This window comes from Telopea speciosissima, chromosome 3 (assembly GCF_018873765.1).
Source record: "Telopea speciosissima isolate NSW1024214 ecotype Mountain lineage chromosome 3, Tspe_v1, whole genome shotgun sequence".
Classification (NCBI taxonomy): domain Eukaryota; kingdom Viridiplantae; phylum Streptophyta; class Magnoliopsida; order Proteales; family Proteaceae; genus Telopea; species Telopea speciosissima.
The window spans coordinates 19,671,060-19,689,695 of NC_057918.1; the positions used below are offsets into that span (position 1 = coordinate 19,671,060).

At 40.0% G+C, this 18,636-nt stretch overlaps 1 protein-coding gene across 1 annotated transcript; it reads right to left on the minus strand.

Moving 5' to 3' along the window:
• Positions 1–1,567: 1,567 nt before the first annotated feature.
• Positions 1,568–16,458, minus strand: LOC122655950 (probable N-succinyldiaminopimelate aminotransferase DapC). Its single transcript, XM_043850349.1, has 2 exons — positions 16,225–16,458; positions 1,568–2,758 (listed from the first exon to the last, which is right to left on the minus strand). The coding sequence occupies exons 1-2, from the start codon at positions 16,450–16,452 to the stop codon at positions 1,610–1,612; spliced, it is 1,377 nt and encodes a 458-aa protein (XP_043706284.1). The 5' UTR covers positions 16,453–16,458; the 3' UTR covers positions 1,568–1,609.
• Between the last annotated feature and the right edge of the window lie 2,178 nt (positions 16,459–18,636).

The window sequence follows — 18,636 nt, forward strand, 5'->3', positions numbered from 1 at the left end:
TTTGCAGAATGTGGACCTAGCAGTAGCGGTTAAAGGGGCATTCATGGGCCTGTGAATATACTTTTAAGTGAGCCGCGAATTAGAAGTGGAAATAGAAAAGGCTGGAAGGGAAGAAGGGGCAAAATTAAAGCAGACACAAGCAAAAGAGAAAGAGAAAGAAAAGCCCAGATGTATTCAGTGCTGAATGTGGATTGTGGTGAGAATCAAAAAGGCTTTTTGTTTCAATTTTCCATGGAGATGCAGTTGGAACTTGTGATTTTTCGTTTATTTAGCAAACAGTAGGAAATAAAGAAAGAGCTACTAACCACAGTGGAAGAACAACAGTGGAAGAAGAAATAAAGAAAGGGATACTAACCATAAAGGAGAAACGTCGCCGTTGTCGAAGCTTTGACGATCGCAGGTGTTGAACGGAGATGGGGAGGATGATTGGAGATGGAGGGGGGCTGCTGTTGCCTGCTAGGGTTGGAGTGTTCGACGCAAATCGCAAAAGGGAGAGTGAAATTGTTTCTAAATTCTAATCTTTTGGGTTTTTTTTTTATTTATTTTTAAACATTAGGGTTAAAAAAAAGTATAAACCATATAATACCCGAATTATAAGAGTATAATACTCGATCGGTTAAAAATCGCATTTTTTATAAAAATACGGGAAAGTGCGGGGATGGGAGTATTATTCGTTCAAAAGTTCGGGTACGCGTATAATACGCGTACTTACTAACTAAGGTTCTGCCATCTGGCGGCTCACACCCATTCTTGTACGAGAATATGAATCCAGCTCTATGTGTTGTGCGCTGCCCTTACACCCAGACATAAGGGTGTGCAAAATGACTGCTGCATCCCCCATGAAAAGGTGGAAATTCCCAGGGACAACGGTCATTTCACGTATCCCTGTGTCTGGGCACAGCCGCACAGGGGCAATGTACTACACACACCCAGGTAACGCTCTCTTTCCCATATATATATAAGAAAACAGTTTTCTATCTGAGAGTATGGCCTATGCCAGCACTCTTATGTGTCTATCTCTCTCCTCAAAATAAATGGGCAGAGATGTCTTTTCACATGGGAAGGAGAGAAATAGACTCATGGGAGTGCTGGCGTAGACCACATTCCTAGACAAAGATCATTTTCCAATGCATTTCTAGCCAGGAGCGTGGCCTCTGTGCCCATAGACAGAGGTGTGCGAAATGACCGCCACACCCCATGGAAAGACAGAAATTTCTGGAGGCACGGTGTCATTTTGAGCACCCCTGTGTCTTTGAGCAGTAGCGTTCTCTTTCCCATACATACAATTATATACAATCCCAACATATGCATAATTGTATCTTACACGGAAAACATATAATTGCTTTTGAAAAAATGTAAATTAAAACTTCTCATGTAAATCCACCTGAATCCATTCAAAACAAAATGTCTTCCAACAGTTGACAAAGAAAATTCCCTGAGACAAATGTTTTAAGCCTAAAAATTAGGACCAAAAAACAAATGACCATCTGCCATAAAATCAAGCTTTCCAGCATTTCCCAGCATAGAAATGGTGAAATACATGTTTTTTTTTTGTTTTTTTTTTTAATTATTTTAAATTGTGACCAGATACTTAACACATAAAATTGTTTCATCTTTTCAGCTTCTCTTTCATCCGATCAACTGCATCCCTAAGAGTCTGCTCATCTTTGCAAAAGGCGAACCGTACCAGATTCTTTCCATCTTCTGGGTTGAGGTAAAAAACACTAGTAGGGATTGCTACAACACCCACTTGCTTAATCAGATACTCGCAGAAGGCAACATCATTTTCAAACCCAAAAGGAGTGTGATCTACGACCACGAAGAAACTCCCACTTGATGGGTACACTATGAAACCAACAGCCTTCAGCCCCTCAACCAATATTGTTTTCTTCACCATGTAATCCCTTCTTAGTTCTTCATAGTATGAATCTGGAGCTCGTAGAGCTTCCACAGCTGCCCATTGCATTGGACTACAGGTGGCAAAGGTGAGATATGAGTGTGCCTGCCTGACTCCCCATGTCAAATGTGGTGGAGCTATGGCCCACCCAATCTTCCATCCTGTTAAGGAGAAAGTCTTGGCTAGAGAATTCATGGTCACAGTCCTTTCATACATGCCCGGAAGTGTAGCAATAGAAATATGATCCTCTTCAAATGCCAACTTGTCGTAAACTTCATCAGAAAAGACCAGCACATCATTCTCTATGCAAAGAGATGCAATCACATTGAGCTCTTCCCTACTGAACATTTTCCCAGTGGGATTATGTGGAGTGTTTATAAGTATTGCCCGAGTGTTCTTTGAGACAGCAGCCTTGAGCTCATTTATTGGGATTTTGAAATCTGGCGGCCGGAGGGTGATGGATTTTATTTTGGCTCCAGCCATGGAAAGTGTGGCTTCATAAGAATCATAAAATGGAGCAAAGGCTATCACTTCATCATCAGGATTTATCAAGCCTAACATGGTGGCAGCAATTGCTTCAGTGCATCCAGAGGTAACAGTCACTTCTTTTTCAGGGTCAACCTCCAATCCAGAATCTTTCCTGAACCTGGCGGCCACTGCAGAATTGAGGTCAGGTACACCATATCCCCTAGCATATTGGTTTTTGCCCTCTCTAATAGCTTGAATGGCTGCTTCTTTAACAAAGTCAGGACCATCAAAATTTGGGAAGCCTTGGCCAAGGTTAATTGCTCCATGTTTGATGGCAAGAATGCTCATTTGTGTGAATATTGTGGTCTTGAACTTCTCCAAGCGCTTTGCAACCTGAAGATTAAAAGGAAAGAATCAGAGGAACACAAATTGATTAATGATCACAGACATCCATCCCCCATTAAAGTATATTCAGGGTGGAAGTTTTGTATAAATGAATAGAGAAATTTTAAGTATTTTGATTTTAAGTTCTTTCTTTCTAAGAGATGAATATAATAGGTCCATCAAAGCATAATGATCGGACACCTCTAATGCATTGTATGAAAGATTCTGCAAGGGACATTAAAGTCAACTCAGCCTCATCCCAACTAAATGGGGACTCTAGGATCTATGCTAAAGGGTTTGGCATAATCAAATGAGGGAAAAATAAACAAAAGGAAATACCAGCAATGATCAAATGGCATTCACTTAGTTTACATGACATAGAAGTACGTTATTCCTCCTCTACCAATGTTTCTTCTTAATTGACAACCACATAACACATTAAGACTTTACCTTTTCTTAGTGAATAAAACTCCAAATTTTCAAAACCACCAAGTGCCCAAACTAACCAACATATTTGGCAATTTGAAAGAATGAGTAGCGTTGCCATTTGACTAGTATTTTAGCTTTGACTCAGTGAACCAAACACCTCAACTAAACAAGCAACTAGTGCAGAACTTGGACAAACATATGGTTTATCTCGGTCTCCAGACTCATCTTAGAAAACCCAAAAGGCCAATATTTCCATACAATTCCTTTCATCTCATTATATTCATTAAGTAAAGATTGGTTCTCTCAAATGCAATACACAAGGAGTGTAGTCACAAAATCTGATGAAAACGATAAATCATATAAAATATAAATAAATAGCAAGAGCTCAATGGACAGATAAGAAAGTCGGTGTGCCTCAAGAAACAGTGTCTACATGCATCTAACACGTAAATATGGCATGGTGTCCGTTTAAGAGAATCAATGACAAAAATGAGTTCTTAAAAGAATTAGACTTCATTGATAAAAAGGAGTAACATAAAAGTCTAAAAGGGCCAAGAATTAAGAGGTGCCAATGAGAAGTAAATGTGCTATCTTTATGAAGCAAAAATATATCAATTGGCAACAGGCATCAAGATGTAGGTACATAGAATGAAGGTAGGATGATTATAAAGTACTTCAACATTCTAGCCAGCATAAGTTACACTAGGTATACCCCTTGTACAGATTATGTTAGAGTTATGGGGCTGAGTATATGAGCTCCATGCATGACAGAACACTAGAAACAGTTTCTTTGGAAAACTTTATAGCTAAATTTGAGGAGATTCTAAGAATCCAAAGCAGGGTCCTCATTTGATGGGAAGTGCAATAGCCTTATGACACAGCTGATATCGTGAAATTTGGCGATTCTTAAAAAACCAGCTATGAATCAATTTACTGGAGCAATTTTTCTATGAAAAGTGTTCAACGGTAAGCCAACAAATGCATCGGTAAGAAATTTGTTGGTGAGGAGTACTGAATCATACTTTATTAAGTAGACAAGTACTGGATCATATTGTGAGAAGTATTGGATCAGTTCTCTGCTAAGTGTTCTATATATACACATAAACCAGATCAAGGGGAATTTCTCTCCTTGATCGATCTGTCCTTTCTTTACTTTCTTTTCTCTCTTTTTTTCCCCTCTTTGTTCTGCTCTATTCAGTGTTCAGGTCTGCTACATTGTATGAAAGCACTGATCTGAGGCATCTTTATATTCATTTGACATCATAGGGTACCATTCACTTTTCTGTCTCTTTCTATTCTTTTTTCAGATTATTCTAAATCAATTTCTGGTTTTCCTCTCTGCAGAACCAGAAATCAGTTTCTCTTTCTTCTCTTAGCTGTGTGTACCACAGCCTAATGGTTGCTGGCTTTATCAGTAGGGTGTGTCCCTGTATCGTGCACCGTCTTTCCCTTCTAAATAAAATCAACAAAGGGAGGGAATGACCTGCTGTGTTTGAATGTGCTGGTGCCTGTGTTTGTGATCTGTGCATCTATTGTGTGGATTTTACGAGTATCTACTGCAGTAGATCTTCTTCATTTGTGCAACAGTGAAGGAGATTTTGTTAGCAGTGTGATTTTTTTCTTCTCCCTCTAGGTGAATTCATTGATTGATTTTTTTCACTTTATTGCTTGGAGTCGGAGTAGTAGAATGGCTAATATAAGTGATGGTAAACTGTCTAGTGATGCAAATACTGTTCAGATTTCATCTAAGTTGAATTCTTCAATTTTATTATTGTGGAAACAAGTTGCGAGGCTTATATTGGTTCAAGGGAAAAACTTCATATTCTGGTTGATCCCCCTCTTAATAAGGATGATAAACTTATCTAGATTGGATGAAAGATGATTACTTTTTTAAGTGTTGGGTATGGAGTAGAAAAAACTCAATCTAATTTCCAACATATCTAAGCCAAAAATAAATAGAATAAAATCAAATAAAAGATTACAAGATCAATTCAAATTAATGTCTAAATATCCTACTGGACCAAAACCAGATTTGGGCCCAGTTCCTCTCAATCTGGACTTCCAAACGGGTTCGTGCTGGTCCAAGAAAGCGTTACGGTATCAATGGAACAATCTATGATAATTTTATGCTCTACCCATGATGCGAAACAGGGGTTGAAACCCTAAAGTTTGGGTCTCTATGGACCCACCCAAATGTATAGCAACAAAAACTAGAGAGAAAATGGCAGTTCTGGCAAATATAGCAAAGGTTGCAAAGGGGGAGTGGCAAACTTGTAATAAACCAGAATTTGACAGTGCAGGTAACTCAACAGGAAGGGATACAAGTGGAGATGATACTTAGTAAGCAAAATGAAAATAAGGATAATAGAGGATAACAGAGAAAGGGAGCCAGGTAGGGGCAATTGTGGAAATGAGAGGAATAAAATAAGAAATTAATATACCATGGGGAAGGGGATGTCTCCAACCTTACAAAAGGAAAAAGAGGTTAGGACAAAACTAATAATGACTAAAAGGACTACATAGAATTAAGAGGGAGGGGGAGGGTATTTTGGGAAAATTACAGGTTATTGTGACATATAAAATATGGTTACCGTATGACCTTCTTCCTTGCGATGAGAGCCAGAAAACCAGTGGAGAAATTGTTTCAGGTGAGAACAACACACCCAAATAATCACCGGTTGATCTAGAATTTCAAACTACGGATCCCCACTCCCAATCTTCATGAACACAACCAATAGGCACCTGATACATTAAGGAAGAAAAGGGATTTAATTGCTGAAATGGTTTCAGGCGGACAACTCCAAACGAAGTCAGATTGGGATCAGAAATCTCATGAATCTTATAACATATTAACTTCCAATTCTACATGCAGAATTGCCCTAAGGAATACAGTCACAGTACTAACTTTCAAAGTGAATAGGTTAGACCCAACATTGCAGGACAGCAACTACCGCCCAGAAAACAGAATCAATGGATAATTGCAACAGAAAGTTAATAAAGATGAATAATAACAAGAGAAGTAAGGAGAATGATGCCAATGTAAGGAATTTAATAGCCAATTGCTGATCGCATCAAATCGTATGGAAACTTCCATCAACAAAATGGTTTCACTCATTGAGTAATGCGTGGAAGATAAAGAATACGAGTTGATTGGGGAAGCCTTTGATGACAAAAACCCTTAAGAGGAGCCCATGATCGGAATCAAAGATAATTTAATCGATGATATGATCGACGATCAAGAGTCTCCTATGGAAGATTATGTTGAAGAGGAGCAAATCACAATTGACTCTATGGATATCACAAGGGTATTGAATTTGTTCTTTCACAATAGATCTTCAATGACAAAATTCTGACGGTCACTTGTTATGCCGTGTTATCCGAGAGAAGCGTCGATTCGTCAAATCATGGTGGCTGATCGTCGATGCCGATTGAGCGGAGATGATTCTCTTGTTCTACAAACTTGATGGCGAGTTTTTTTTCAAACAAGGAGGGAATAATGCAGTTTCGGTTAAACACTAGAGCTCATTTTGAGAGTACTTGGTTATGGGCTTTTGTTTTAAATGTTTTATAACTAATGGGCTTAATTTATAAGAACCAAAAGTGGGGGTTTAGGGGGTACATGAAATTAGTATTTTAATTATGTAGTTAGTATTAGTAGTGGGGCCCATTAGCTACAGTTAGGATGTTTCTTACAAGGTAGCTGTCAATCAATTTGTTGGACCCATTTTAGAGGAGATAAGGTTAGTTTTGAGTTAGTTTAGGACTCTTTCTAAAGCATCTATCTATGGAAGAGTTTCCTTTTTAGTTTAAGTCTTTTATAGTTTTGTTATTTACTTGTTTTAGGGCTCTTCTCTTAACCTGCGCAAGGGAAGAGATTATCTATTCTGTTTGGTATTTATTTCAAGAGTTTAAGTCAACTTAGAACTCCTTCATGTAGGCTGGTCGATGGAAGGAGATTGAGTTATGATTGTTTCTAATTTTTACTTTATATAAATATATGTAAGGCTTAAACAGCCCATAGAATTGGACTGATGAGTGGATAGAATTGATTGATAGAAATTGAAGTGAGGTTGGTGCTTCTCCTTCTCTCCCCTCTCTCTCTCTCTCTCTCTCTCTGCTTTGTACCTGTGGCAGCTGTATCAACTACCAACAGGGTTATTTCTCTTTCTTATGCAAATCACCAGCAGATCCTGCTATTAGTCTGCATCAAATTAGTTTAACTTTAAGTTCCCTTATCATATAAGGATTGGATTGGTTAGGCCTTTCTTTTTTGAGTTTGTGTTTTTGGGTCTTCCATATAATATTGTAAGGGGCTACAGCCTGGTACACGAATTTGAGTAAGGAAGGATTGGATTTTGCCTTTGATTCTGTGGTGACTCAAAATGCTCCCAACTGTGGTGATTCAATAGGCTCCCTGGTGGTGATTTCAGTGTTGGGGTACTGGTGGTGATGCCAGCCCTGCAGTTCAGGTGGAGATTCCTGATCATATCTTTTTCTAAATTCTCTTTCTATTTAGTTTCAGTTTTAGTTTCAAAAACTCAAAAAAGATCCTATCGTTTTCAAGAGTCCTACTGTTTATTCTTGCTTCTTCAAAATCTCGTATTTACTGAATCGATCTTACAATTCCGACTTCTGGTTTCAGTTAAAGATTCTGTTTACTGACTAATCAACAAATTAGTCCCTTAACTGATTCTGTTCAGAACTCCCTAATTTCAGTTTCATATCTTAAGAAGGATTAAGACATATTTTACAATCTGACCATTGGATTGCTTCACAATTTTGAGTAATCCCTATACCAAATAGAGTGTTCGACCAGTATATTGACCAGATCAGGGCCTTTGATCCTTCTGGTTTGTCCTTATTACCTGCAATCCTGTCGCAAGCTAGTCACCACTGGATTTCATCTGTCCGGGATTAGTACTGCATTAAGTCTTTCTAAGAAAATTCGCTACAAGGACACCCACCATAAAGCTGTGTGTTTGTGCCAACATAGTTAAGAACTTTTTCAACATAATTGCCATCACCTAGGAGCTTACTATAGTGTACCAAGAGAATTTCTTTTGTTTGTTTTTATTGTACTGGCATTTAATTTTGACCTTTTTTTTTTCATTAGCATGTTTTAAGCCTGTGTTTCACTTCTGGATAAGATATATTTTTGTAAGGCAATTAAATTATATATGCTACTTAAACTAGGAGATAAACTTAGGCTGTGTTTGGTTGGATAGAAACGAAAAGAAAGAGAAGAAAACCGTACAAAAATTGTACGATTTTCTTGCAGTTTGGATGTCTGTGTGTGGATAGAAGATTCTGCATTTAAAAATTAAAAATTCTTCGAGGCTTGCACCTTTCTTCTATCACTGTCCCAGAATTTATCTCGCTGTGAGGTTGAGAAAAAAATGAGTTCAACCGAGAAGACTGTACAGAAGGGGAGAAAGTATGCTGACGAAGAGAGATTGCAAAGAAAAACATGGGAGAGATAGGAGAGGGAGAGGGGAAAAAAGAAAAGGAGAGAGAATGGGGAAGGAAAGCAGAGAGGGGAGACTATAGGACGGAGAGAGAGAGAGAGAAGTAAGGAACAGAGGAAGGGAGAGAAATTCTAGCCGGAGAACCAGAGAGAAAGATCATCGGGGAGAGCCGGGAGAGAGTATGGTGCACTGCACGATCGCCACCGGATCTTGGCATTGTTCCTCCTCCAGATTGCCGCTCTCTCTTATTCTCTGCTTGTTTTTTATACATTGCAGCATTTCACAGGCTTCCTCATGCATTTGAAGTGTGAAGCATAGATAATGGAACTGTTTGCACTTTATTGTCTCTTTTTTTTTTTTGTCTACTCTGTCCCGTGTTATTTTTCCCCTTTTAGGTTCTTGGATCATTAGGTAGATCTCTCTTTCAATTCAACGGCCCAGTCAGACAGAATCATGTGAAATTGTTAGATGGGTTTTGGGCTTTAGAACTTCTATTCTAATATCTAAATCTTGGGCTCAGAAGTCAAATTACTTTTTCAAGGGAATAGAATTGTCTACCGCTGGTGCTACTCTTAATCCCATTCGATATGAAGCTGCACATGCCCCTCTATTTCCATTGCCAATCAGGCCCTCGAGTGAGAATCCATCCAAATTTACCTCATTGTTGCTGATTCTGTGATTCCAATGCGAGTACTTGATACTGATTACTGAGGATTCAGACCTGTAAAGGGTTCGCTGAGAAGAAGTTGGTGTTCAGAGGCAGAGAGCTGGCTCGAAGCGGTTCTCTTGTCCGGGACTATGGTGTCGCCAATGGCAATATTCTCGTTAAGTTATCCGGCTTTCTGATCTCTGGGTAGTCACTATTAAGACTGCATGTGCTAAGGACTTGGAGTTCGTGCTGTGAAGAAGCAGAAGAAGTTTGTGTTCAGAGGCAGAGAGCTAGCTCGAAACGTTTATCTCGTCTGGGACTATGGTGTCAACAATGGCAATATTCTCGTTTGGTTAACCGGCTTTCTGATCTCTGGGTAGTCACTGATAAGACTGCATGTGCGAAGGACTTGGAGTTCATCTCTCTCTCTCTCTCTCAACACCTTTGTTTGGTACACGTTTCCCCTCCCACTTACCCATTCCAACACTTGTTTCTACAATGTCGCCACCTGCTCCAACTGAGAACTGTATTATGTTGTTGAAGTGGATGCCAATCATGCCATAGTGGAGTCTCGAATTCAAGAACGTGCCACAGAATCTCAAACTGAAAGAAGGTAGTGAAATCTTAATTGGGTCTTTCCAGAGCCCACACAATCTCAAAATCTGACCTTTCCTTACGCCATGAGAGATGCCTTTTTTAATCCTAACTCATCTCTCGTTCTGTTGGCCGGTGCTCGTTATCTCATTGCTTCAATTGGTGATCTTGAGTAGACATGACGCTGCAGGATCAACAACGAACTGGAGTTTGCTGGGTTGAAGGTGAGTTTGAGGACTTACAAAATGGATTAGGGAGGGGTGTTGTGATGGTGGGACTCACATTATAGTAAATTTTTTTCTTTTCTCTGCCTAACCAAACAGCCACAAAAAAAAAAACTTCCCATTTCTTTTATTTTCTTTTGAAATACTTTTTCCTCTTCTTTTCTTTTCTATCCATTTCAATCCAACCAAACACAGCCTTAAGGGTAAAGTAGACTTGGGGTACCTAATATTTAGTGAAACTATGCCTAGGGTACTTCACATTTGATATATTATGTTTGGGGTACCCCTTTTCCTATTTCCAACTTCACCCATACCACCATCTGCAGAAACTCCTCCCTACCAGCATCACCTCCTCTGACGAAACAGAAGTGGTCTTTCAGCCGGAAAGGGTCAGTTTCAGCTACCGTCGTCTCCAAGGAGCAAAGCACCGCCAGGCCTCCCAGTTGTCTACCTCGATGCCCAGCTGTCATCCTATGCATCTATGTCACCCACCCTCTACATCTCTCCCTCCCCCGATGAACACTCGCGGCCCCCCTCTCTCTTTCTCTCTCTTCCTCCCCCGCTCTCTCTGCCTCCCACACCCCCGCCCTTCTGTGCTCTCATTCATACCCATGTCCAAGTATAAATTCTACACAATTTCACTTCTTCGTAACCCAACAGTGAAGGACAGCGGCTAACAACAAACCGCATCCACTCCCTCCTGCCTCCATTGATCTCTTAATAACTAACAATCTCTGCCAACTCTTAGGTGTTGTGTAGCAAAATATCACCTCCTGCCTTTACAAGAGAGACCAAGAAATTCTCCCTTCACATGAATAGTGTTCAACCACTCAATAGTCTGCCTTATCAACTTGAGATTTTCACAAGTCATATAAATGAACTTCCCAATTTGGGGGTACATCAACGAATTGTGCTTCAACCACTTAAATCCGTGAGGAAAGGAAGAAATCAGTAAGAACAGTGGGTTATTGAGATAAATATGCACCTACAGTAGTTAAAGCTATGTGATTGATGAGAGAAATGACAATGGAATTGTGTATGATGGTCTCGGCACAAATGTTGAAGGTGGAGAGTGAGAATTCGTGTAAGTGCCTCGATGGAGAAGCTTGATTGTTGAAGGCGTTGGGCAACCGCCCTCTCCCCATTCCTCGCTCCCCCAGTTCACTCTTTGCTCCATCCCACACACACTGGCCCTCCGCTCCCTCCCTGCACCCCCTCCCACAGCATCCTGTCCCTCACTCTCTCTCACCCCTCCGCAGCGCATCCCAGCAGCCTTCTTCCCTGCTCTCCGCCGCCATAATCCACCACTTATTACGCCCCCGACGATCTCCTGCCCCTCGCAAGCGCCCACTCTGCTTCTCTGTCTCTCTAATTGTTCACACTCTGCATCTCCCCTCACTTTATTTCTCTCTTCCCCTGCTATGCTTCTCTCTCCCCTAGTCTATCTCCCCCATTCTCTCTCTGTCTGCTCACACTCTGCATCTCTCTCCCGCTCTATTTCCCCCTCTCCCCTGGCTGAATCTCTGCATCTCCCCCCCCCTCTATTCTCTCTCTCCCCACTACAGGTGGATGCTGCGGCAGATTGGTCAGAGAAGGAAAGGAAAAAGTGTGTTGCCAAACATAATATCTATGAGAAAAATTGGAAATATGAATAAAAAAGGTAGCTCAAACATAGTAATCCAAACATAATAATTATGAAATGCGAGATACCCCACACATAATATATTAAACGTGAGATATCCAGGCATAATTTCTCTAAACGTTAGGTATCCCAAGTGTAATTTACCCAAAACTATATGAGAGAAGTAGATGGAATGGTATGTCAGTCAACTTATCCTGGCACGTTGATGCCAAATGCAATATTATTGCTTAGAACGTTCCTGGAATAGCATAGCACAAGAACAGGAACAATCAACAATGTGCCATTATCCAAACAGGCCCATAACACAAAAGGATACTTGATCTAAACCTCTTGACTAAAAGTTTTGGAAGCAGAAGTGCATTTAGACCTGGGTATGATAAATAATAAAGGATAATATAGTTCTCAAAGGATTTTCTGTACAAAGCATCTTGATCTTCACCCTTTCGACAGTATTTTTATGGAAGGACCGATTCTTGAACTTGGGTGACACCTAATAGGCACAATGACTCAAGAAACTCATATAAACATAGGGCTTTGGGGGTTTTTTCAGCATGAAATCTCTAAAGACAGAATATGGCCCTGGTTTGCAAGCCATGTGCAGAAGTAAGCTAAAGCCACCCATATAGGAAAGGGGCTTTCAAGCTTGAGTTTGGATGCCTCAAAATTACTATTTTAGTAACTACTAACTAGTTAGCAAGCAACTTCTTTATGGGGATGGTAGATAGGCCAAGGAAGGACACATGATACTCTTTGGACTGCTAAAGACGGACAAAGTTAGGTAGGTATGACAAACTCAACACCCAAATAATTCATCCTTAAAAAGGGCGAACTCAGTGCATGAGGCTCCCGCCACTGCGGAGTTTGGGGAGGGTCATAATGTCTACAGCCTTACCCCTGCTTCGCAGAGAGGCTGTAAAACCCCGAAAAAAAAAAAAAATATTGAACTTTTGGAACCCGAGTGATTTTAGATTTTGGTTCAATATTTCCCATGCTAACCTCAAGCTATGGGCAGCATCACATCTTTTCCTGTGCTTGGCATGCTGGTTTGATGGCCTGCAAAGCCTCTCTCTGTCTTAGGCCGAATCCCAGGTAAGAATCCCATTTTATATGCATATATGTTGTATTTTTAATAAATTAGTGTATTAGGGGCAGAATAGTAGTTTTTACCTAGTGGGACCCCGCACCAGAGCTACCTGTGTCGGGTCTGCTGGCTGGACAGGCTGCAGGACCTCTCCCTCAATTAAACTCAATGTAAGTATAATTTAAAATATATTTATATAATGTTTTGTACGACCAAATAGGGTTAGAAGGGTAGTTTAGTAAAATTGACTCTGTGGGACCTAGTTCCCCAGTGGGGAATGTAATTCCGGACAGTTACCCGTATCTGGATCATCCCTGATGTCGCATGACATCATTCTATAGCTGAAATAAGGTAATAAATACAAAAGAATCAATTTTAGAAATAAATTATGGCCAAAAGACCATTCTGCCCCTTAGTGGTTAAGTATCCTATATATCTATATATATATATATATATATATATAACTTCTCTTATACTATTTACAAATCACTTTACAAGTTAGAGAAAACTGAAAATTCGTTCCAGCTTAGGAGAGAAAGAAAGAAAGAGGAAAAGAGAAGAGAAGTACAGAGAAATTGGGGCTGCTCTTGAAGGCTTAGCTCCCTCATCCGATTTTGGACTTGAAACCTCCATTGCAAGGCTGTTCTCTATCAATTTCAGGTAAGCCTTGAGAACTCTTGCTATTTCTATCTCCTTCTCCTATTAATTTACTTGATTTCAGTCTAAGTATACCTAAAATAAAATTCTGCCATTAAAGCTCTAAGTTTGAGCTCAAGTAATAAGAAATCTACCCAATTGCTTGATGTCCTAATGCTATTTAGGCTCAATTATGCCTGAATTTCCATGGTAGTACCTCTAATAAGCCCAATTTCTGTCCCCAATGACTAGTCCATGAAACCTAGATAAGAAATTTAGGTTTAAATTATGAAATTCCTAAATTAGCTAAACATTTGTGAAATTGGAACCCAAAATAGACTGACCCACCTTGAAATGGTATTAAAACACCAAATTTGACCCATGCATGTCAAGATCTGGCCATTTCAAGCAAAAACCTCAAATTCGGACACTGACCCGGATGCTGTTGCAGGCCCAGGGGCGGTTGACCGGCTCCCTGGAAGTCTGCATCCAGCTCCCCCATTTTTGTGCCCTTATGACCTAGACCCCTTGGGACTTGACCTTGGACCATCCCAGAACCTATTGCATGGTGTTTGGTATGTTGTTTAGGGCTGTTTCTACTGTTTTCTAGTCTGTTTGTTGGATTGTTGGTGGGTAACTGACCTAGGATTCCTTCTATAACTAATCTATAATTTTATTGTCTCATATTTAGGACTATCTTGGTCTGTTCTTGCCTGCCTATTGGAGTTTATTCACCTAGGCTAGCTACAACTACAGGTAAGGGGATCTTGACCTTAATTTCTGTGTGTTTATCATCTTAATTTCTATGTTGTATTGATTGTCATGCTATGCATCATTATAACTGTATCTGAGACATATAGTTTCCTAGCTTGTTTTTAATGCATTAGAATGCACTGTGAACTAGGCTACATATGAGCATGTTGCATTGCATTGCACTGATATATTATTTATATGAAATTATTGATGATGGAAATCAGTACTCTATAACTCAATCCATGATTATAACATCATAATTAGATTGCACTGGGTTAGGTTGTTATTTATAACCCAGTACTACGCCCCTTGCCAACAAGGGGAAAGGTGTTGGACAACCCGTGGTACAGTCGAAGGGACATGCCGGGGTGCCATCTTCTGTCCCATATTAGCGTGTCCGCTCCGCTGTGGGAATAAACAGACAGGGTTGGTCATTGAGGGTTTGTCGAGTCCGCTGTCTGGTGTCATGCCGATCTGGCGGGTCCTCACCGTAGTGGAATGGTTTCGCTCGGGTGACCGACGTCTAGAGCTGCCTTGTGTCATGCTTTCCGGTTGGTCATTGGGGGTTTGTCGGGTTAGCTGCCTTGTGTCATGCTTTCCTGGCGGGTTCTCTTCGAGGCTAGCATCTACTACTCGTAGTACTTAAACCTCATGAGACTTAGAACTGTGCTAGGAGCATACTAGTTAGGACATGCATCATGATTTACTGTATATGTGTGCTTCCCCTCCCCCTTACTGGGCTCAGTGGAGAGCTCACCCCTGTGGATATCCTTATTTTTCAGGTGATTTAATTACTTCTAATGTTGGCTTTGCGGCGTTGGAGTTTGAAGCGCACGATACTTCGTGCGCACGTGATGATTGCGCAACCTCCTGATCTTGGCCTGATAGTCCAGGCTACCTCCCCACTCTTTTATGCTTTATAAATGCTTTATATAGTTATAGTATAGTTTCTTGTATACTTTTACTCTGTGCCACCTTTGAGAACTGTATAGTTGTATCACAAGCCTTATCATTTATATAAATGAAATATCATTTAGACTTCTCTTACTAATGATGTTATCTCTATTAATTAAATTGTTTCCGCTGCGTCTGATTACTGTATCTGTCAGCAATGATTGTGAATAGGGTACTGCACTTGTGATCCTTGGGGATTGGTTGGATGTCAGAGACATTCCGCCACACTTGGCCCTTAATAACCTGGCCGGAGTGTGACAGAGGTTGTTTCCCGACTTGGTCGCAATAGGGCAACCTTACCGTTGCCCCCGAGATCCACCCTCTAAATAATTCATCCTTCAAGGAAAAAAAGAATTAAAAAAATTGTTCATGCAGAGATCAGATCAATTTGTGCAGTGAAACCATAACTGAAAAAGAAAACTCATTCTTCTTCTTTTCTCCTCATCCCTCAACTCCTTCTTTGTCGATAAATAACAAAGAAACATTCACTGACATTGTAAACGAAAAAAATGTACAACTATGAGGGATCAAACTCAACTATAGTAAGTGTATAGCATGCTACCGCAAAAGAATGTACAAAAATGAAAGTTAAAATACAAGAACTACAAGAAGGAAAGAATAGATATACATCACAGATAAACTACAAATTGGATTTAGTAAGGAAAACCTCAAGACCAATCTAATGATGGGCAGTAAGAATAACCCCATTATCACGGTGTACATCTTTCTCAGAAAAAAAAAATGCATACTCCTCCTGGATAAAAGATCGAATACACTAAATAGAGTTAAATAAATGAGAGAGGGAAGAAATGAAAAAGAATAATGATAACAAGCCTGGAAATGGAGCAGAATTCGACGCAATCGATAGTACCCACAAGAAGAAATTGGTCTTCCCACGCTCAAAGAAATAAACTTAGAGACGGCCCACAAACCCAATCACAGCAAAAATTTACAGAAACAACAGTATTCAATTCCGATCGTGAAATTCCCAACCAAAAAAAAAAAACTAGGGGTACAAGCAAACCCTTCCATTAGAGATCGAACATACCTGTACTGGGCAATTGGTCTTCTGGGTTGGTTTAACCTCCTTCTCTATCGTTAGATTTGATGTGGTCGCCATGGAAGAATGGTATTTGATATTGATCCTCCTTTTGCTATAAGTCTTAGTTAAACTTCTCACTAGGGAAAGTAGTTGAGTTGATGTTGATCCGTAGCTGAAAGGCCTTAGCATTTCATGTATTCTCCCATTCGTTGGAGAATGCACTTGTGGCTGCATTTCCTGCAAATTAAAACTTCTATTTATATATGTAAATTCATAGGGGTTGGAAGAATCAGTGAACTTGCCCGCTATTCTGGGAAGAAGGAGAAGAAAAGGCGAATTTGAGTTATGCTGTCATAAGGCGAAAAGGTCGCGGGCCGTGTGTGAAAATAAGTATACAGGACATTGATCAAATCCAACCGTTGATTTAGTTACACTAAATCGTAGACATTGAATATGTTTTTCTCAATTAACCGAGACAGGCCCTACATCCGCCCTTTGCCCCACCCCCTTGGTTTTTCTGGTTTTCACCGTGGTGGTGTGGCACTCTATTTTGTTTCAGTGGTTTTCAGCGTCACTGATCCTTTGGGACCATCAATCTCCACAACAGAGTAGTTTGGGTTCTCATGGAGTTTCCTTATTTTCTCAGCCCACCAACATAAAAATCCGATCTTGGAGCCATTAAACCCCCACCCCCTCTTGATTGATTAGAAATGTAGTGGACGAGAGTTAGAAACACTCAAAAAATGAACCCTAAAATGTTGAAATGCCCAACAAATGTTAAAAACCTAGAAGGGTTAGATCTCGAAAAACATGAAAAATATAAGAATTTATTTAAGGTTGCAATACCAAAAACCAGATCTCCTAGTCAAAAATCTAAAGAGCTTATTAAACTTTTATTTTCATTCTAAATCCAATGCAGTAAGGGAAAGAAAAAAAAAAAAGAGGAGTTAAAAGTTTTTCCTTTTTTCTTTGGGTTAAGGTTCTACAAGCACCCAAGCAGAGGAAAACACCATAGTGGAGGAAGGTATCTGGAGTTGCGAAACTCTAAACCTTGTGTCTTTTATTCAATAAATCCAACCATCCTTTTTAAGGTAATCTGGGTTTGGTTGAAAATCAGCATCAAACATTGCAACGAACTTGTAATTCTTCACATAATCACAATTTATTGCAGATTTGAGATTCCCAATTTTGTAACCAGTTCTAAACAATGATGGCGGTAGTAAATATTGTTATTCCCGACTTCCAGAGGGGGGGGTTAGAGATGCAGCGGTGGCTTCGTTAGGTCTTTGCAGGACAGACAAAGACAGGACTCGGCATCAAGTGATTGGGATGATGAAGATAGGAGGGGTTCTCACCAGAACATCTAGGAACCAGTCATTGAGTCAAAATTCATTGGACGGTTATGATTACCCTCATCTCAAATCTACGGATACAAATATACAATACAAGAAACGTAAGAATAAGGTCGCAAAACGTACGCACTGCTACCATCTACCCGATTGATAAAACCACTTTTACTTAAAGTTTAAGTGGGACAAAAATTGACAATTTAAAGCTCACATCTCAAGTACTAAATTAATCGGAAGGGAGTGTCAGTCGTCGGATTACTGGATGACATGTCACATTTATTTAGAATGGGAAAAGTTTGGGTATGCTAGTGGTATATGCTTGTAGCCTATGTGTCTCTCTCCCTCTTCTTTTCTTTGAAGGATAAGTGAGTCATTTCAAAGGGGAAAAGAGAGATATAGACACATAGGGTGCTAGCACAGGGTACCATACCCAACGCTCTCCTATAATGAATTTCCCTTTCTTTTAATTGTCTTTTTCTCATTCTTAAAAGTTCTTTATCATAATAGTAAATAGTAAAGAAGAGTTTATCATTATGTCAATGTCATGTATATTTTTTGAATATGCATGCATGTGAAATGACTCTTACCCTCATTTTGAAAAAGAAAAAAAAATTTGTTTGACACCTTAACCGGTCTCGATAAGAAAATCCCTAATCAAAGTTTATCCAGTTTGAAAATCCAAAACTATTAAAATTTTATATGCCAAACCCCAAGGCGCAGCGCAGTTGGCAAGGGATGAGACCTAAGGAAGCTAAAGGTCTTGAGTTCGACTCCGCCTCCCCCCTTGAGAAGAAACTCCCTGGTGAACATGAGGGCCCTAGTATCTCTCGGTACGTGTATGTTGTGGAATCGTACATGAGCCTTGGGGGATTTAGTACCTCTTGTTCCAAAAGAAAAAAGAGTCAAAAATAATATATGGGCAAGAGATGTCTACTTGGTCGCATGGTCTCTACACAAGTATCTAGGCCAATGGGGGAGCACGCCTTGGTATCTTTCTAGGAGGCAGAGGTGTCATTTCACGGTGCCCTGTGAGAGGGCGTAGGAGACACCACCAAACAGTGATCTTTTT

Coding starts and splice junctions, on each gene's coding strand:
- LOC122655950 (XM_043850349.1), bottom strand. CDS start 16,452: ATGCAGCCACAAGTGCATTCTCCAACGAATGGGAGAATACATGAAATG. Junction 2,759..16,224: donor AGACCAATTGCCCAGTACAG/GTATGTTCGATC, acceptor TTTAATCTTCAG/GTTGCAAAGCGCTTGGAGAA.